This window comes from Solea senegalensis, linkage group LG3 (assembly GCF_019176455.1).
Source record: "Solea senegalensis isolate Sse05_10M linkage group LG3, IFAPA_SoseM_1, whole genome shotgun sequence".
Lineage (NCBI taxonomy): Eukaryota > Metazoa > Chordata > Actinopteri > Pleuronectiformes > Soleidae > Solea > Solea senegalensis.
Genome location: NC_058023.1, coordinates 9,345,746 through 9,364,716, shown reverse-complemented (window position 1 = coordinate 9,364,716; position 18,971 = coordinate 9,345,746). Strand labels below are relative to the sequence as shown.

General features: G+C 41.1%; 1 protein-coding gene across 2 annotated transcripts in view; it reads right to left on the bottom strand.

Moving 5' to 3' along the window:
* The window catches only part of dnah2 (dynein, axonemal, heavy chain 2), a 45,171-nt gene that overhangs the window by 7,014 nt on the left and 19,186 nt on the right, over window positions 1–18,971 (bottom strand). For both annotated transcript variants that reach the window (XM_044021944.1, XM_044021945.1), the window contains exons 42-82: window positions 18,262–18,480; window positions 17,475–17,592; window positions 17,130–17,266; window positions 16,651–16,788; window positions 16,193–16,351; window positions 15,862–16,014; window positions 15,527–15,618; window positions 15,195–15,390; window positions 14,388–14,612; window positions 13,363–13,467; window positions 12,986–13,174; window positions 12,602–12,687; window positions 12,366–12,496; window positions 12,073–12,222; window positions 11,397–11,564; window positions 11,110–11,270; window positions 10,540–10,679; window positions 9,783–9,915; window positions 9,280–9,419; window positions 8,750–8,960; window positions 8,524–8,640; window positions 8,203–8,344; window positions 7,823–7,992; window positions 7,599–7,715; window positions 7,263–7,427; window positions 7,040–7,162; window positions 6,768–6,916; window positions 6,492–6,558; window positions 6,162–6,312; window positions 5,913–6,061; window positions 5,668–5,801; window positions 5,289–5,433; window positions 4,945–5,144; window positions 4,393–4,519; window positions 3,623–3,809; window positions 3,017–3,165; window positions 2,676–2,859; window positions 1,976–2,166; window positions 1,580–1,771; window positions 1,309–1,493; window positions 321–555 (exon numbers count right to left, since the gene is read on the bottom strand). In XM_044021944.1, the coding sequence (XP_043877879.1) occupies window positions 321–555; window positions 1,309–1,493; window positions 1,580–1,771; window positions 1,976–2,166; window positions 2,676–2,859; window positions 3,017–3,165; window positions 3,623–3,809; window positions 4,393–4,519; window positions 4,945–5,144; window positions 5,289–5,433; window positions 5,668–5,801; window positions 5,913–6,061; window positions 6,162–6,312; window positions 6,492–6,558; window positions 6,768–6,916; window positions 7,040–7,162; window positions 7,263–7,427; window positions 7,599–7,715; window positions 7,823–7,992; window positions 8,203–8,344; window positions 8,524–8,640; window positions 8,750–8,960; window positions 9,280–9,419; window positions 9,783–9,915; window positions 10,540–10,679; window positions 11,110–11,270; window positions 11,397–11,564; window positions 12,073–12,222; window positions 12,366–12,496; window positions 12,602–12,687; window positions 12,986–13,174; window positions 13,363–13,467; window positions 14,388–14,612; window positions 15,195–15,390; window positions 15,527–15,618; window positions 15,862–16,014; window positions 16,193–16,351; window positions 16,651–16,788; window positions 17,130–17,266; window positions 17,475–17,592; window positions 18,262–18,480 (6,330 nt within the window). The remainder of the gene's footprint in view (window positions 1–320; window positions 556–1,308; window positions 1,494–1,579; window positions 1,772–1,975; window positions 2,167–2,675; window positions 2,860–3,016; window positions 3,166–3,622; window positions 3,810–4,392; window positions 4,520–4,944; window positions 5,145–5,288; window positions 5,434–5,667; window positions 5,802–5,912; window positions 6,062–6,161; window positions 6,313–6,491; window positions 6,559–6,767; window positions 6,917–7,039; window positions 7,163–7,262; window positions 7,428–7,598; window positions 7,716–7,822; window positions 7,993–8,202; window positions 8,345–8,523; window positions 8,641–8,749; window positions 8,961–9,279; window positions 9,420–9,782; window positions 9,916–10,539; window positions 10,680–11,109; window positions 11,271–11,396; window positions 11,565–12,072; window positions 12,223–12,365; window positions 12,497–12,601; window positions 12,688–12,985; window positions 13,175–13,362; window positions 13,468–14,387; window positions 14,613–15,194; window positions 15,391–15,526; window positions 15,619–15,861; window positions 16,015–16,192; window positions 16,352–16,650; window positions 16,789–17,129; window positions 17,267–17,474; window positions 17,593–18,261; window positions 18,481–18,971) is intronic.

The following is an 18,971-nucleotide window of genomic DNA, read 5'->3' as shown; positions in this document are numbered from 1 at the left end:
TCCTCAGCTAGTGGACGTACAGTAGTCTTCCAGTTTGCTGGCTGTTAGATGTATGGCATACAACAAACCAAAAATATTGGGCCTGGTGTTTTGTTTTGTTTTTTGATTAAGACTAAATCTAATCTAAGACTATAATCTGTATTCAGGTTAGTTATAAAGTCACGCTCTCACCTGAGGAAGGTCAAGCCCTGCGGTGTGTCCTGCAGCCAACTGAGTGTGATTTTATAGTTTAAACCTGAATAATATATACTACAACAATGTTTTGTAGTCAAGAAACAACAGAAACAGATCTTATCTAATGCCACTTTCTCCCACCTCACCTTCTCCTCTCTGTTGGGTCTAGCTCCTGCAGTACTGGGGCTGGTGACCTGGGGCTGCAGGGAGAGCAGGGTGTCGAACAGTGTCCTCGTTTCAGCAATCTGACTAGCAATATCAGCATTAGGGTGCTGACCAAACACCTCAGGGTGCTCTGTGGATGGCAGCATGCTGATAAATTCCTTGAATGAGGACTGGGGTCCATCAAGGGGGATGTAGTAGGGGGTTAAGGAGGACAACCTGAAATGGCAGAGAACAAGGTCAATAATACATGAAAGGTAAAGGAGCTCATCTGCATGTTCTGGACCAAAGCACACACACACATTTGCATATGGAAATTCAGCAAAGTGAAACGATGACACTTTACATAAGCACATATTTATATGTCACTCTTCCTGTTGTTTGTCTGTGCATATAACAGACATATAACAGCTTCAAGATTTTCAGAACATTGTAGTAGAGCCATTGTTCTCCCAAATGTATTTACTGCCAATAGAGTCACCCATGACCAGATTTCCTTGCAAATATTATTTTCCACTCATCTCATGCAATTTAGTCTAATAATTGAAGAACAATAGCACAGAGAAAACCCTATGAATTTAAATACAGACTCAAGATTTCCTGTGATGTGAACTAAATGTGGTTGTGTGTTTCATTACTTGCACAAATACTACTACTACAACGACTGCTAGAACTACTTGGCAGTGTTCACCAAAAATACCACAATGTAATTGTTGTTCATAAGATGCAATAATCTGGTTGTCCACTTGGTCGTGCTGGTACTCCGTGACTGTGAGGTCTTTTCAAACAGGGAGTTTTACATAGAAACACAGTGTATGATGTATAATATATTGTAACATGTTACCACTGTTCCCTGACCCTAAGGACTGCAACAGAAACAGATCTGACTCTTTACATTTTCCTGTTGAATTCTAGTAATGTAATGCTGAGACAAATACTGTATATGTGTGTGTGTGTGTTTCACTGTCTCACTTGAAGAACGGCTGAGTGACAGCAGCATCACAGAAGTAGTCATTGATGTACGTGGTCAGGACACGTCTGTCCCACTCATCTGTCACATGACCTCCATAGTTGACCCCGGCGATGAGGTACTTGAGTGCGTCCCAGGGAATCTCTTCATACTCATCCAGGTACAGACTCAGCAGATTCTCACTCACCTGAATGTAGATGAAGTGGATGGTTTTATGTAAATTCAAGTCAACATGCAGACATTTTCATAAAGCAAAGAGAAGAAGCCCCCGACCTCAAAGTCAGAATCATTGAAGCCATAAACAATGTTCCAGCCCAGCTGCAGGAACTTCTTCCTTTCCAGCAGGATGCTGTGAAAAAAGCAGAGGGAGAAGAGAAGCTTCCGGTAGAAGATGGGTCTCGAGCAGCGGTTGAACTGAGTCTCCGTCACCAGCTGGTACAGACGCTTCATGTTAGCTTTTACACCCTGAGGACAGTGAGCAGTGCTAACATTAGGAAGAGTTGGGAGGAGAATGTAGGAGGCACATTTCACAGTGAAGTACATTCACATGTGAGCAAATACATCTCAAAATCCAAATAATCGACGTTTAAATGTGTTGCCATATGGATTCATATCACAACAACATGCCGGTATTTCAGCCAGGAACTCTCTACATGTGAGCACATGTACCTTAGGTGGCTCAGTAGTCATTTTGATGCCCGCCTGCAGGATGGTTATTGGAAATTCGGGGTGTGGTGAAGAGCTGAGCCACAGCCTGAAGTCTGAGTGGGGCTCCTCCACTTGTAGCTGCTCCACCAGCTTGTCCAGTTCAGGCATCCATGACAGAGAAAGGTGGCAGTTGGCAAGGAATACCCAGTGACCTTGGTAGAGAAGAGCAGTGCTTCAGACATGTTGATATTACTATTTAGATTGTTTTTAATGTCATGTTTCACTGGATTTGTGTGTTCGGGCAATTTAGTAGTGACCCAAAGAGGGAGCAGTGTAGATTTCAAGATATGTTTGGATGAAAATAGTGAGACCAAGTACAGAGCATGCTGTGGTGTACATAGATTGTCATCTTCGGGTTTGAAAAGTTAAGTTCAGGTAGTATAAAGAAAGTAGCAATTAGCCATCAAGGGGTGACTATGCTGGTTGCAAAAAGGTCTAGTTTCATGTCTCCTTCACTAGCACATAATGTAATTGTGTTTCCATTTAGAGGAAAACAGACAGTAATGTAAGTAGACACCAGTATGGTTGATAGCTGGTATCACCCAGTAGGTGCCTAGCTGCAGGTGACATTTGTGAATTTCCTGTTGAAAAAAGTGACATGGCACAAATCTTGAGGCTTCAAAAACCTTTATCTACTTTTATTTAAAGTCATGATGTTTACCATATTTGACGCCCTCTTCAATCATGCTCTTGGCGATGGGGGCCTGTCCCTGACCCAGAGACAGAGCATTGAAGTGCTTGCTCATACCACAAGCTTCAGCCAGATGCAGCAGAGCTCCTGTGGGGTCCACTCCAGGAGACAGAACAAAGATCAGAGGAGACCTACAACTGGATTCCTCCACAACCTGAGGACAGGACAGAGACAAATGTCAAGAAAGAAAAGGAAGGATGGATGAGCCAACATGGTGTAACTCACATAATGGCGTGATAGAAATTTAAGAGATTCTGAATGTTCTATTGAGACTTGTGAATCAAATAAAATGGACAAGAGCCGACACTCACAGCTTTCATGTCGAGAACAGGTGGCTCGACAAAGCGAGAGCCAAGGTTGTTAACAATGAAGGAGGTGACACAGAAGGAGACCCGGTCCTGGCGCAGAGAGCGCACGACCAACATCTTCTGTAGGTCATTACAATTATTCTCCCAATCAGCTAAGGACAAAAATATAACAGAAGGTGAGAGTGAGAGAATGTATTAGTGAAGAAGGCCATTGTACTGTGAAAAGAGTTGAGAACAAAGGATTAAATGATGGGAACAGCTGAGCAAAGATTGTAGCAACATTTCGAGTGATGGAATAAAGTAAAAGAAGAAATAATATATCTTATTTTACTTTATTCCAACAAACATAGTTTTCTTTTAAGTGAACAAATTGTATGTGGATCAGAAGTTTTCAGAAATACCAGCACAAACACATTTTTATAACAACAGGATACAACATACTGCCAACACAGAGCATGACACTGTTTTACTCAAATAAATTGAGAATTTCTTTTTTAATGACTCTTCTGTTTAATAAAGCTTCAACTTCACACATTTTGGCAGAAATTCTTTCTACTATGAACAAATTGTAAAATATTTGCAGAAAAACCTCCTCTATCATTAACAGACCTGGCAATGTGGTGCTCTCTGGCTCAGCACTGGTGAACCAAAGGTTCCAGTTTCGAGGGTACTGTTCAAAGGAATCCATGATACCATGGAAGTTGGGCAACTTGTTCAGCTCTGTGATGTTGTCCCAGCAGGAATCTGCCAGCCAACTGGTGCAGGGGTTGTCCATCTGCTCCTTCTTATCAAGTACCTAAAAAACACCCCAAACAGTTAATCATTTGGTTGTGTGAAGCTCCAAATGTGTTTACTATAATTGTCCCTCCTATTTGGAACAGTTTTAGGTTCCACGTCCACTCAAACGTATGTGAAGGCCTTTCTTTCTTTGTCCCCAGAATTTTCAAATGAATGGGTCAGAGGTCATTCCACTTGAAAGCTTCATCGAACAGAACTCCATCTTTTTCTTCTATCTACCACCTCTCTGCTGCTTCATCCTTATTTTCACAATCTTAAAAGGTCCAACGTGTACAATTTAGGTGAAATTAAATTGAGAGAAATTGAAGATAAAATAATTATACTTCATCTTTGTGTGTACTGTGCACGTTAACTTCTAAAAATCTATAGTGTTGCATAATCACAGTAATAAACAGTCACGCTCATTTATACTGCTTTATGAAAGCACAATAGATGCATCATAATGAATTATATTTATGTGCAAAGCATAGGACAAGTATTACAGACACAGGCTTCACAGAAAGCGTTACCAGCATTTCTCTTACATGGCAGAACATAGTCAGATTAAGGCAAAGACAGGATGTTTGTGTGTGTTTTCTTACTAGTCCGCCTCGTAGGAAGAAACTGTACTCATCCATGATGAGCTTGCCAGCCACCTCCAGGATTTTGGCACACATCTGGAAGCTGAAGAGAAGCTTATGGACCTCAAACAGACCACGGCACGCATACCTGCAGAGAACACAATCAATTCGTTTGGATAGTCAGTTAATTCATTAACTTATCATTTAAATGGATAAATGAATTAATTAGTTAAAACAGTTATGACATGTGAATTAGGAAGACAGTAGCAACAGATGTCTCACTACATTCATCTTATCTTTATGCTTTTTAATGTATGTTTATGCTTCTTATCTTAAGTGACAGAGATCGAGAAACGGTCAATATAGATACTCTTCTAGTCTACGTGACCACTAAAAACTGCCTTATACTACAGTTTTGCCTTTCACTCATTCACTTAGCTCATACCCACTCTTACACTGCTGGCCTTAATCTTTGTTCTTTAGGTTGTTTTACTGGACATAAGAAAAAAGAATTGAGAATTCATTCACAAAAATGGTCGATGAAAAGTTTTCTTTTGATGTGTCTGTGTTCACCTGTACACTGCATATGTGTGGTAGTCATTCAGGTTGGTGATCCTTTCCTCCAGCTTGTGGCTGCGCCTGCTCTTTTCTATGCTGAGGTTAAAGAGGTTGATGTAGGCGTCCAGTGAGAACTGGTACATGGGGTCGATGCGGCCCATGTCATTTAGAATGAAGAAGAGGATGGAGGCTCGCTGAGCACATGTACGGTATGCCTGTGAAGAGACTGTACTTAAAGCTACATCGACATGTTCAAGCACAAACTGACACAGGCAGCATAGATATAGTTTCTTCATTAGACTATACGTTTCATTTTTTACAACAGGTGAAAAGCAGCAGTTCTTGTCACTAAACCTGACCTCTCTCGCAAAGTCAATCTTGATTTCAGTCTGTTCACTGCTATCCAGCTGCTCTGAAACCTTGGTGGCTGTCACTTTCGATGTCTGCAGGGTGTTCACCAGCTGCACGTCGTCCAGCAGTGAGCCAGTCGCCTCATTCAGCAGCCTAGTTGAGTGTTACAAAAATGTAAGGTACATGTGTAATGTACTAATAAAGCACTAGTTCTTGGAGAAAGTTCTTGCCACTGTAAGCATTGCCAATAAAAACATTTTAACAATGATACAAGTATTTTATAAATCCTCTTACTCCATCACATTTTTCACCTTAACTGTATATTTTTTCATTTGTAAAGACAAAATGCACAATGAAAATATGACAAGTCACAGTGAGTCAAACAACCTGAGGATCTCATCTTCCAGCTCCTGCAGTCTTCTCTTGCCAGAGGCAATGCTAATCACCAATGAGTCCTTCTGCTCCTCCAGCTCGGGACGCTCTTTACGCACCACAATTCCCAATAGCTGCGCTTCCAGTCCCTGCAAGCACACATTATTGCAAATATAGAACATTTAAGGCAGCATCACATGCTTTGCTACAACTGCTACAGAACAAATACAACAAAGTTCACCACTTTTATGCCCACACACCTGCTCCTTCACAGCAAAGTTTACTATGGTTGTCTTAGTAGAAATCTCTGGTGTGTAGTGAGGGTTGGACAGCTTAGTTGTGATGTAGAAACGAAACTCTGGATTGTACTCCACCTCCTTATCACCCAGTTTTAACAGCAGCCTGCCACCTGGTAAAAGCACATTTAATTGCACAAATATTGTTTCAAGCAAAGCCAAATTTCTAATCTTGTGTTGTTGTGTAAAATTGTGTGCATGTGTGTGTCTGACCTATCCGTGTTAGGGACTTGTTGAGAACTGCATTGAGAGATGGGTCCAGGTTTTCCTGGACATTCTGTAGCAGAACAGGATACCCAAACTGAATGGCATTCTCCAGCACCCGCAGGTAGTCTGGCATTTGAAAGTCTATCACTTTCAGACCCTGCACATGTTGACACATAAATATAGGGGGAAAGGGAATAATTGTACGATTAATTATGTACACGTTTTATGCCATCAAGTAGTCATTTGACCTCTTTGTAAGAGAGACACAAGTACAGCTGGAGAAACACAACTAGGCCGCAAACACAATGAGAAACTATTGGTTGTACCAAGACTCACTCTTTTCATCTCCATATTCTTGATCCACTTCAGAGCTTGGCCTTGAGGGTCAACCATAAGTGGCCATCTTCAGAGAAAAATAAACTTGTATTTACAATATGAACCACCTCTCATACAATTAGCACAACCAAATCCATACTACACTACTGGACTACAGCTGTTCTGAGTTCAAGAGTTGTACATAGAGGCAACTGGATGATGATCCCAAAGACAATGTGACATGGATTGCTCTTTAAAGTTATTTAACCATTTAATTAAAAATTGACACAAACTGACCGGTTGCCGCGTGTGACAATAACCCCATTCTCAGTAGAGAATGCATCAGAAGGCAGTCCCTGAATGTTCCAGTCCCTCACTGTTGTAGGCTTGGACAGAAAAACTGAAAAACTAAACCCGGGTGCGCATGGGATCTCTAAGTCCCGAACCTGAACAGAGAGCAAGTGGGACAAAGGGAATGGGTAAAAGAACAAAATGTCAAGCTACAAACAGTAGAGGGAGAGAGAAGTAAATGGCAACCTTTGTTTTCATGGGCTATGTTTGCATGTTACCTCCTTCATCCAGATGGCGAGCAGCTCATCTCTATAGTTGGAAAGGAAGGGTCCCATATAGGACAGGAAAGATGCTGCCAGCAAACAGTCTCCTATGAGGTATCCCATGTTCTCTTCAAGTCCCTGAAGCATACACACAAACATTATATAGGTAATATACTGTATGTCCAAGTGTATACTTTGTACACTGAATTAAGTGTGTTTTTTTGTGTGTGTGGCCTACAGCAGCTCTCTCTTCCCAGCGGACCCTCTCCCCAGCAAGTCCAGTCACCAGTTTGTCAGCTCGGTCAAGTTTCACCTCCATCTCATCTGATTTCTTCCTTAAAGTCTCCTTTGTGGTCAGTTTCTCAGAATGCTGCTTCTTCAATTCATCGAGTTTCTCTGCCACCTGCTCTCACACACCACACGCATGCACCACATTATTAGCATGGTCCTGTCGTATGTAAATTGGACTAACAATAACACTATTGCTGCCTTTCTATCTAAATAAAGGTGATTTGACATGAGCAAAGGTCTAAAGATCTCTCAGGCTGGCAGCTGGAGGATCTGAGCTCCAAACCTCTCGCAGTTTGTTCTGGGCTTCCGCCAGTGCAGCCTGTTTCTCTGCCAGCTGGGACATGGCAGAGTTTAGCTGTGCCCGCTTCGGCTCCACCACCCTGTAGACACGGCCATAAACCTGGGGGAAGAGTCATCACATCCACTGACTTGGTCTTAAAGCATTAAATAACTAACAACTCCAAAAAATTATTTAATTGCAAGTGTGTGACTGTGACAACCTCTTACCTCCATGGCTCTCACCCACATGCAGAGGGACTTGGCAGCCAGAGACACTTTGCCAATAATCTCAGGCTTGAAGTCATCCTGTCTGCAGTATTGACCAATCTTCTTCAACACACGATCAGATATATTGTCCTTGTCAAAGTTTACTAATGTTTTGATGAAGTTTGGCTCACCTGTCAAAACATTTCAAGGCATTTCACATTTCAATCACCTTGTTTTGGACATTGTTGTTTGACAATTCTATAGCTTTTTGATCAGTGGGTGAGAAATACTACTTTGCCTGACACTGCTGGATTTACTGTGTTAATTTTTTGCAGTATATCTGTTTTCCCAGTTTCTCTGTTTCACTGACAAACTTCAACCGCTCTTTTGCTGTCACTCACCCAGCTGTCTCTTGGCCTCTGCCCAGGTGGGCTCCTTGCCCAACAGGGTCATGACTGCCTGCATCACTGTCTCCACCAATGCTGGGGGACGGCCATATGACTTGATCTCTGTCATGTCCGCCTTATTCAGAGACTCCAAGGCCTGTGTACAAAAAGAGGATGAATAAGAGATTGTGTGGGTGTAAGAAGGCAAGGAATACTGCTCGCTGGGTGTTATTTTAAGACAGACAGAAGTGGATCAGTCAAGTATACAGTGAGGTTAAAGATTATTACGACAAAGGGAGTGGCTGAAGTAAAATAGACAGCAGGACAGAGATGTACCTTCATAGCCTCCTCCAGGGCAGGCAGAGCCTCATCCAGGTCCCTTTGTGCATTTTCAGCCATGGCTTTACACTGTACCTCCTCAGCTGCAATTTTGTCACTGCTGGCACCCACCGCCTGGACACACACAAACATGAACCAATCAGTTGCAGATGATTAAATGCTTCTATGATTAACTCAGCAGGGTGAGTGTATAAGTCGGGTGGGTTTAAACCAAGTAAATTACCTTCTGCTGCTTGTCAGCCTCATTCTTCTGCTGCACAATGACAGACAGGTACTCATCACACTGTTTCTGGAACTCTGCCACCTGTTTCTTGGCCTCCTCCAGCTCCAGAGACATGGCCTCCACTTTTTCGCGCGTGTCACTGATCTTAAAGAGTCCGTTGCGCAGCTTGCTCACCTGCTCGCCCAACTCACTGCGTTTCTCTGCCAACAGCCTGGACGGATGCAGACACACACACTCATACAATCAGACAACTGACAAGGTGACTGGAACATAGGCATGTGATGTGGCAACTGTGGCTTTTCTGTATTCTAGTGAATACAGAGCAACACACAAAAAACTCCTAGCAACTACCATTTTTCTATATACATGTATACTGTATGTGTTTACACTCACAGATCAGATCTTATAATATGGCCACCTCAGTGTTTAACTATCTATGTGGCTTCCAAAACAAACATGATACATGAGGTGGTGGTATGATAAGATAAAAAGAATAACATGATTGAGGAGAAACGTAAAGGGAAGTTCACTTCTTGTATCCAGACACCAGCTCTAGGTAGTTGGTGGGTGTCACGTAATTATGTCTTCTCAGCTCCAACTTCATCCTACTGGAAAGCCGTGCCACCGACTGGTGTGTCGTGACAAAGACACTGGCAACCTTTGTCTGGATCTGTAACATCATACAGTACATATAAACATAAGAGTTTAATAAAATTATTTACAGGATTTTCAACGGTGCAGAGACAAATGTACAATGTTAAGTGTCAGAGCAGGGTTTAGTGCAGGTCACAGGTAAACCAGCAGATTTGTGTATATATATCTTTTTAAAAACTGCTGAAACCAAACCTTAAGAAAATGATTACGACCCCAGTATGAATGAGATCTGGTTGTAAAGCTTTTAATACAAAGTCAACTTGTGGTTAACAGTGTGTAGTAAACACCCACTTCAAAAGGTAAAATACCCCTTTGGCTGGTTTGCCTGTTCAGGCTGCAGTGGAAATGTGGTTAGGGTTAGGATTAGTGTCTCTCTCACCCCCTCAATTGTTCCCAGCTCCAGCCCGTCCAGGTACCTCTGAGCCACCTCCAGCAGAGCATCTTTGGGCCACTCACAGAACCAGTCTATGGTGGTACAGTTGACGATTGCAGGGTACTGGAGAATGCGGTTCCTGTTGGCAAACAGACAAGCAACAATTGAATTATTTGATTCATACAAGTATTACTAATGCAGCCCTGTGGACAAGATGAAATTCACTGGCTCGTTTTGTACAGTATGACACAAAAGCACTTGTCATTTGAACAAACCTTCTACAGTTGTTTCTAAAATTATTCCAGAATTCTAGTGCGAGTCAGTGAGTTTAGAAGCCATGTAGCAGCTACTGGTCAGAGGGCGAGGATGTCTTGTGAACATGTGCAGCAATGATAAAGATGAATGTATGTGCGCAGACAGCTAGTCCTCTCAGTCACAGCATCTACATACAGTATTTGTGGGGTATTTTTTTTCCACACATTTTTACTTATGGCAAGTCTCAGGTCCTTGCTGTAGACATCTATCACTGCATCAGTGCTATTTTGGGGCTCTGTGAGGAAGAGTTAAATATTTGACACTATTTTGGTACTTTAGTATATTTTTTTGTGTGGAAAATGTTACAATATCATGAAATTCAAATTTACTGTTTAATGTGTGTGTTGAAAACCAGAACAAGCAGACTGAATAAAGAGAAAATAGCATACTGTGAAACAGGATGTATTGGATGAGACAGTGCAATGCAGGAAACAGTGTGAGACTCTACCTGAAGGGCTCTCCCACTGGGCTCATACAGAGTACGATGTGCAGGTTGTTCCTGACTCTCTCTATCAGGTAGCTGAACATTGAGTCAGGAGTTTCCACCACCTTGTCTTTTCTGGCAGATTCTGACAGAGCGTTGCACACCTAAAGGTACCGTTATAAAATAGGTCATGTGGAATAAGACTTCAAATGACATGAGACGTGTTTTTAATGTAAACAAATATGATCTCTAGATGTGTCTCAAAGTAAAGTATGAGTTTAACACATATGGGAGCTTCATAGTGATGATAACTTGTGAAATGCTGAACAATAACTGCAAACAAGGGGCAAATGTTGTGTTCCAATGACAAAATATATGTCACATGTACACATAGTTCATACTTACAGTTTAAAAATGTCTATCAAACATAACTGTACATAGTGAGTAAAGCCTCAGTGTATATCATTTTATTTACTACCTCCCGCTTAAAACTAATTTCATTTAAATCATTCACGCTACTGGCCGGCCGTCATGTAGCTAATAAACTAAATATACAAGCCCTGAAATGGACACATTTGAGGGCACAATTCTGACCTCAACAAACTCGTCCTGTTTGTAGAGGCTGGGCACTTCTCCAGAGCTCAGGATGTTATTGATGTCCTCTAAGAATGATTCATCTACGAGCTGGGTGTCACTGAACAGGAAGACAGTAGGCTTGTTGTCCACGCCAGTCAAACGGTACAGCTTTTTGATGTCTGAATGAATAGAAAGGCAGTGGCAATTTATTACAACTCTCAAGTGAATCATGATTGACACTAAATAGTCAGACACTGCTGTGAATATATGGAATGTTTTAATCTTAAATTTCTGTTTGACCTCACCTTCTCTAAATTCCTGTTTGCGGTACTGCTTGGTGACTTCCACCTGGAATACCTGGTACTCACAGATGTAGGCGGCCATCTTGGACAGGCTCTGTCTACCAGAGCCCCCAACACCCACCAGCAGCATGTTGCCCCTGAGCTGACTGATCACACGCACTATACGGGTGACTGTGGAGAAAACACAAAACTATTACCCATATCATAAATCAAATGAATGTGTGTATATATATATATATATATATATATATATATATATATATATATATATATATATATATATATATATATAAACTTAGTATACATACAGTACAGTGTTAATTCATGTATTCTGTTGAAGTTTTCTACTCTTGATTTGAGTTGTTGTGTGGTAAAGTGGCACACTGACAGCAGTGTGTCGAAAGCACAGCCTGGTGCTGAGAGGCCTTCTGTCAGTCAGCTACAGTGTGGCTTTTAGAGACATCACATGCTGGGTTTTTCAAATGAGTTTCAAAATGTGCCATAAAAAATAAGCCATCACAGTGCAGCAGATGAGGACCTCTTATTTTTTACTGTGGTAATGAAGCGAATTGACTGGACAGAATGTGATGAGTGGGCACTGTGGGTTGAGCTATCAGGGGAATTTTATACACAATGTATTATCATTTTTAACATGTTGATGTTGTATATTGAGACCCACTGTGTTCGATGGCATCTCGAAAGAGGACCAGACTCATGGGCACTTCACCGGGTGTCAGATTGTAGTCCTCCAGCTTGGTTTCCATAAACTTCTTAAGATCATTCAAATCCAGTAGGTCTTCATACACATGGGATTCACTCATGAAGTCACCTTAAACCCCCCCCCACACACACACAGAGAAATAAACATATTAAACTACTAGCCATTGCCAATTCTGTTTCTTTTCTTTTCTTCACAAAGCAATGTCACTGTGACACTGGACTGGATGCGTGTGTGCACAGTAATAAATGTACCAAATATGGGTGGTTGCTTGTTGGGACACATGCTGTGGAAGGTGAGGTCAAAGAGTGTGCCCAATTTCTCCCCCATCAAAGCTACAAAGGCCTCCATGTCACTGTGATCTACCAGCCGGTCTGAAAAAACCCTGAGAGAAGCAAAACATCACAAACAACAGATATTACCTTGTATATCCAAAATAAAAGGTTGAAATCTAGATTTCAGGGAAAGGAAAATGATGCTGCCATATTACCTGAAGCACTCATGGACCCAAAGTCTTGTGATGTTGGTTTTGGTGTCATGGAAATCTGGATGAGCTCTTAGCAGACCCTGAAACACCTAGCAATTATGGAGGATAGAAAAAAAACATAGACTCATGATAAAATAACATTAATTTTCAGATTTCTGTAGAACTTAAAATGTTTAGTATTTGGAATTTTAAGTTATTTGCTTAACATTTAAAAGAACATTCAGTGAACAAGTGATGGGTTATACTGACCAATGTGAGGCTATAAAGTGTAAAGAGCTTTCCTAGAATAAACTCCTGTTTTATACAAACATATTGCACCATCTGTATGAATTCTGGGACACTTGATTATTAACCATACCCATCAAGAGGATGTGTCTTCTTACATACCCTGGAGATATCTCTGAGGTTGAAGAGGTAGTGTATCTTAGCAGGTGTGGGAAGGAATTGAGCTGTAACCGCATAATACAGTTCTAAAGTTGCCTGAGTCAGAATGTTTCCGATGGGCTTCACCTCCTCTTTAAAACCCTGCAATTTTTGGTTGATCATGGTGCTGTAGATCCTCCTGATCTGGAACTCCTGCATAGGGTGATATTAGTAAATAACAGCAAGAACATAAATCCTTTTATGACAGAAGCAGGAAAGATGCAAATAAAGCATGGCTTTAAAAAAAATCTACACAATTTATAAATGTTGCATGTTTTTATTTAAGTGCTGATAAATGTGTCTCTATTTTTACTGTGATATATTACTCAACAGAAACTTACATTTGGAAATGTCATATTAATGAGGTTGAATTTGCTTTGTAAGCGATCAGAGATATGTGTCCTCCCTCCGCCAGGGGGCCCCATGGAAGCCAACAGGACCATGTCCTTTCAAAGGAAACAAATAGACACAAAACAGGAGTTGTTGGCATTTAATAGCATATTATATTATCAATAAATTCTGTTAAGAGGGCTGTGGGAGCAGGAAAAACCCACAGGGCTCAGAAAGGCACACTTTATTCTTCCTCTCATCACTGGAACAGGGAGATCCTAACTGAAAACAAGGTGTGCCACCAAAAATAGATCCTGATCCTACCATTGAACCACATTTAAAAAAACCCCATCAATTTAACCATGTCAACATTTTGAAGTGACCCTCTAAAATCCATAAAATAACTCTCATCTTACATTCTTAACTTTACCTTACCTCTTTAAATGAAATGTCCTCAATCAATCATAGTGAACAACTTTTGATCCTGACTGAGGGTGTTTGAAATCCATCATTTGTAAGAGGCAATATATATATACACACATATACATATATGTACACATTAACTCTGAAGATTATATAGTATATAATGTTTAGATTACTGCACAGAAGTAGCCACGGTGAGCTGTCAAGTTCACTTCAGTACTGCAGCATCCAGAAAAAACATATAAAAAACTTTACCATCCGGCCATTCCATGTAGTTCACTAGCAGCACTCTCACATATGGTAGCGAGAAAATCCACAAAGTCCACTAAGAGCAGTGACAAATTAATTGTGTAGTCTCTGTTTTTCCAATTACATTCCTTGGTCACCCTGTCGATCACTCTAACTCTATTTTTAATCCAGCACTACACCGACCAGTCAGCAGCCTAGCCTAGCCTAGCATTAGCTAGCTTGGAGCCGTCCACCCAAAATAGTTCCTGATTCATCCAATATAGATAGAAATCAATTTAACCATGTTGACATTTTGAATATGCCCACTAAAACTAAATCCACTAAATAAATCTCATTTTACACTAACATGAGCGCCATGTCTCACCTTGACAAACTTTCGTGTCTGTTTCTGGTGGTCATACCAGAAGCCACAGTCAATCCAAAGGCGCAGTAGCTCCAGCGGTGGCTGCGAGCCAAACAGGTCATGTGCTGGCATGTTGAGGTCATCTAGGAAACAAAGCAGACGCTTCCCACCTGCTGGCACAAACACACCTTTGGTCCTCTTCTCGATTCGACTCTCCACGATGGCCTGGATGTTGTTAGAGCTGGTCTGCATTGTGGTGGAAAAAGAGAGACAGAGACCCTCCTTCAAGTTGAGTATTTACAAATGCACCTTGTCATACAGACGCCCTCTGAAACATAAATAGCGATGTTTCAGTAATACCGTTCTCCTCTGAAAACAATACTGACCTGTCCATATACATCGACAAAAGATGAAATAAATGGGTTTTGTGGGACCAAGTAATCTTGACGAAGATTGTTTCTGCTGATCACAAAGTCGAAGAAAAGGGCCAACTAAATCTATCTAATTCAATTAAACCCAGTTCAGTTTGCGTCAAAATGAGACAGAAATTCTGTAATGTTTTGCTGAGGCACTACATTCATAAGATCACACATGTTTTGGACATGGACATTTAACCTTCAACCACCCAATTCTGATCTGTTCATCTGTGAGTTGAAATGAACACTTATGATCACTTACTATATGATCATCAAACCTACCGTCATCCCAGTATTAATCCTGAACTGGAAGCTAGAAAAAATGATGCATTGGTGAGCAAACTGGTTTCTACAGTGATAGAGGAACAAGAGCACAGGCCTGACATAGACAGACAATGCCTAAAGCACCCACCTGTGAGGACATGTTGACAGTGAGGGCAATCCACTTGTTATCCAAACCGTGCAAGACACTCTGAGCCACTGAGGTTTTACCAGTACCCACTGGTCCAGTGAGTAGCACTGGGTACTGACCCAAAACCAGAGCCTTGACTAGGAAATTGTAGCGCACTGTGTCCACTGTAGGAACCATTATCTTATAGAATGGAGCGCTGCAGGAGAGGACAGAGGTGGAGACAAAAGACATATTGTAGATGTTATTAGTAAGGTAGTAATTTAAATGGTAAAAGTAAATTAACCTGTAGTCATCAGCTAAATTGAGCAACATAAAACCATCTAGTGTCATACCTGGAATTGTAACGCCAATCTTTTGGCAGCTTATCTTCAAAGGAAGCCCAGGTCTTGTTTTTTGTGTCCACAGAATACTCATAAACAGTGTCCTGAAAAAGATTACACATCAAAGATTCAGAGTAAATTGCTGACACATTCATTCAGTTTCTAGTAATATCAGTATAATGGTATTTAAAATGCTTGTGTCAATCCAAACAAACCAGCCTGCCATGGCTGATATAGTGTATGACTAGAAAACCAAGGCTTTGTGTTTCTCTAATGGAATTTGAGTTGGCACAGCCTGATCTCTTTAAACTGTCACATGCAAACCAAAACTCTGTTTGGAAGAGGACCTTGATAGGGAAGGTGCCATCCATCTCTCGCAGGAATTTGTCCATCTTCTTGCGTCCATCTTCGTCAACAGAAGCACAGACGGACCAGATGAGGCTGAATATGAACCAGAGCTCCACCATTCTACCCATGTCTTCTGTGTCCGAAATGTTCACCTGGTGAAAAACAATTAAAAGGTTTTTCACACCGGAAACGCTGAAGCAATAATTATAATCTATTGTTTAAAAACTAAGCTTTCGTTCACATCAGTAGAGTGGAGTTGGATAAATGTTAGTTACAAGTCTTAAGAAGATAACCATACTTCCACAGCCACACCACATTTCCTTTGCATACCCCATTGCTGGATGTGGCCAGGGAATCATAGAGGCGGCAGAGAGAGGTGACTCCATTCAGCTCAGTGACGGGGATCGGCTCCTTACAGTTATTCTTCTTAAAGTTAAGTGTGCTCGCCATATATTTCTCAAACAAATGCTTTAAATGGTCAACCTCTGCCTGTGGAGAAATGGAGCAACACAAAGTACAATGAAGGGAGAGGGAACAAAATAAAAAGGGAATAAAATGGCCGGAATTACCAAAAATAAAATGGGCAACTTTTTCCAATGAGAGTGAAGACACAAAATGGAGCAAAATATCCAGTGGCAAAGACAAATTGGAATAATCAACAATGTTTTTGTGCAAATTTAGCAAAAATGTATCTTGACAAACTTCCTCCAATCTTCTAAGATCGTATTTTTGGTCTGCAGGAAAACAGGGCACAAGGAGGACTATATAAAGTTGCTATGACAACATACCTTGTGCCGTTTGTCCAGCCAGGACTGAACAAAAGGCTTCCAGCCCAGGTCAGAGTAATCATTGTAGACCATCCCACAGCGAGATACTGTTGCAGGAGAGGCCATTGCCAGGTTTTCCACCTCAAACAGCAGAGACACCTGTGACAAAAAGGATTGACATGTCATGATTATTTTACTGTATATGTCATTAACTACATACATTTTTAGTTGTTTAGCAGAGCTAACGCTTTTCTTGCATTTCATCTGATCCAAATGATCAAATCCAAAATTGGTTTGCTCGTTTAATTTAACTCTATGTGCTCCGATTTACGAGACTAAAAGCAGAACAGTGCAGTGGTGAAACTTGGCAATGCCTAGATGTGTCTGTTTGAAAATATATGAATTCAACTGTGATCATTCACACAATGTGTACTTGATTTGAAGGCTTTTCAATGGACACGCACGCAAACAAAAACAGGATTCCACCTTCCACTCCTCACCTGTTCAGGCATTGCGATTCTCTCGCCATTGATGAGTGTGAGCACCTTGTTGTCATCCATAACGGAGTTCATACTCTCTATCCACAATGTGTCAACTGGCCCATCAAACACAATCCACTTCTCATCTGGTTTCTCATCTGAAGGAAAGAGACAAGATGCAACACGCAATAGAAGAAATTAAGTGAATTATCTATACAGTATAGCGGTTATGTTCAGATGATCCATCAGTCATGCTCCAGACAAAGGCATTTCAATTTAAAAAAAGCTCTTCCCTCACTCATTGCTGCACTACTGCCTCACCGTGCTGCTGCAGACAAACAGTCAATGTTGTTTTAGTGTCAGTACCTGCACAGGCTGATCTCATGAGTAGCGACAGCACTCCATCAGACCACTCGTTGGTGGAGAGGTCATTTTCTCCGTACAGTTCTCCCAGACTCATTGCCTTTGGGTTCAGAGGATAATCCTGTTATTCCACAGGAAAGAGAAGACAATGAAATCCATGAAACAAGGTGTATTTTAAGGACAGATATACAAACAATATCAAAAAAAAAGTACTGGGCTACAAATGATATTAACACATGGAAAATGGTTGAAAGAGACCAAACAACACAAACAAATGACATAGTGAAACTAAATCAAAGGAAGATTCAACATGTTTTGTGGGTCGAGCGGAATCATAAAAACGCAGGAACATATTCTCAGGCAACAGAGAATCAGAGAGACAAATAATACAAACTAAGGGCATGGAAAGATGCAAGAAATCCACATGCAAAGATCGGGAGGAAGAAAACCAAAAGAGCCAGGTAAGAAAATGATGAACTAATGACTCATTAAAAGAAGTCTTTTGAAAAAAGGGTGCTGATATAATGTTTACATGTTCACCAAATATTGACTGTAAGTCTTTGTCTATGGTATTTGAGATACCTGAGCCTGCTTCACCCAGAAATTTTATTAACAACAACAGTCTTGCTCATTTGTTTCTTAATACAATGATTTGCTAGTGATTTTCTAATTGGAAATTTGGACCACCAAATGAGACTTTAGAATTCTCATTATTATACCCTGCTCCTTTTGAATAAAGTAGAAGTAATAGCCAGTAAATTATAGTGTATTATTTTCCATTCATACCCACCTGGACTGGCTGGAAGCCAGGCACTCCCTTGTGGTGCAGAGCAGTGAGGGCACTCTGCAACGTCCTCCACGTGACAGTCTTGGCGCTGCCTGTCTTGCCCACCAGCATGGAGGAGTGTCGGGAGTTCTTGGTCTCATAAAGTTGAATGACTTTGGTCACGGTGAAAGGAGTCACCTGCAAACCGCTAAGACGAAGCTCCGCCTCTATGGCCTCCTTCAACTGCATCAAAACGTGAATATAATGTACCAGGGTCATTCAAAAGTCAAATATATATACAGTCTTAAAGAGTAAAGGTGTTGTCACTCATATCTATCAGAAGCACCCGGGACACATCTCATTTGCTTCTCATTAATATGTGACTCATTCTGCAGCAGAATATCGCCTCCAGCAGATGGTCAGGCTCCCATAGAGCCTCTCTACATCATCACTGTTATGGGACAGACTACAGAAACAGCCTGAATCCACAGAAAAGATTTGTACAAGTAAACCGTAGAAAAAGGGAGAACTGATGCTGTTTTAATGCAAGCTGCCAAAAAATGTGTATTTTTCCTACTCTATCTGGAGGTACACAGATGTTGACTGAGGTATAAAAAGTGAGAATAAGACAGAAAGATAGATGATTGACAATGAGTCAGACAGGAAGATTTGAACCTTACAGCGAGAACAGCTGAACACTCCCACAGCCTACATACACACACAGAGGAAAGACG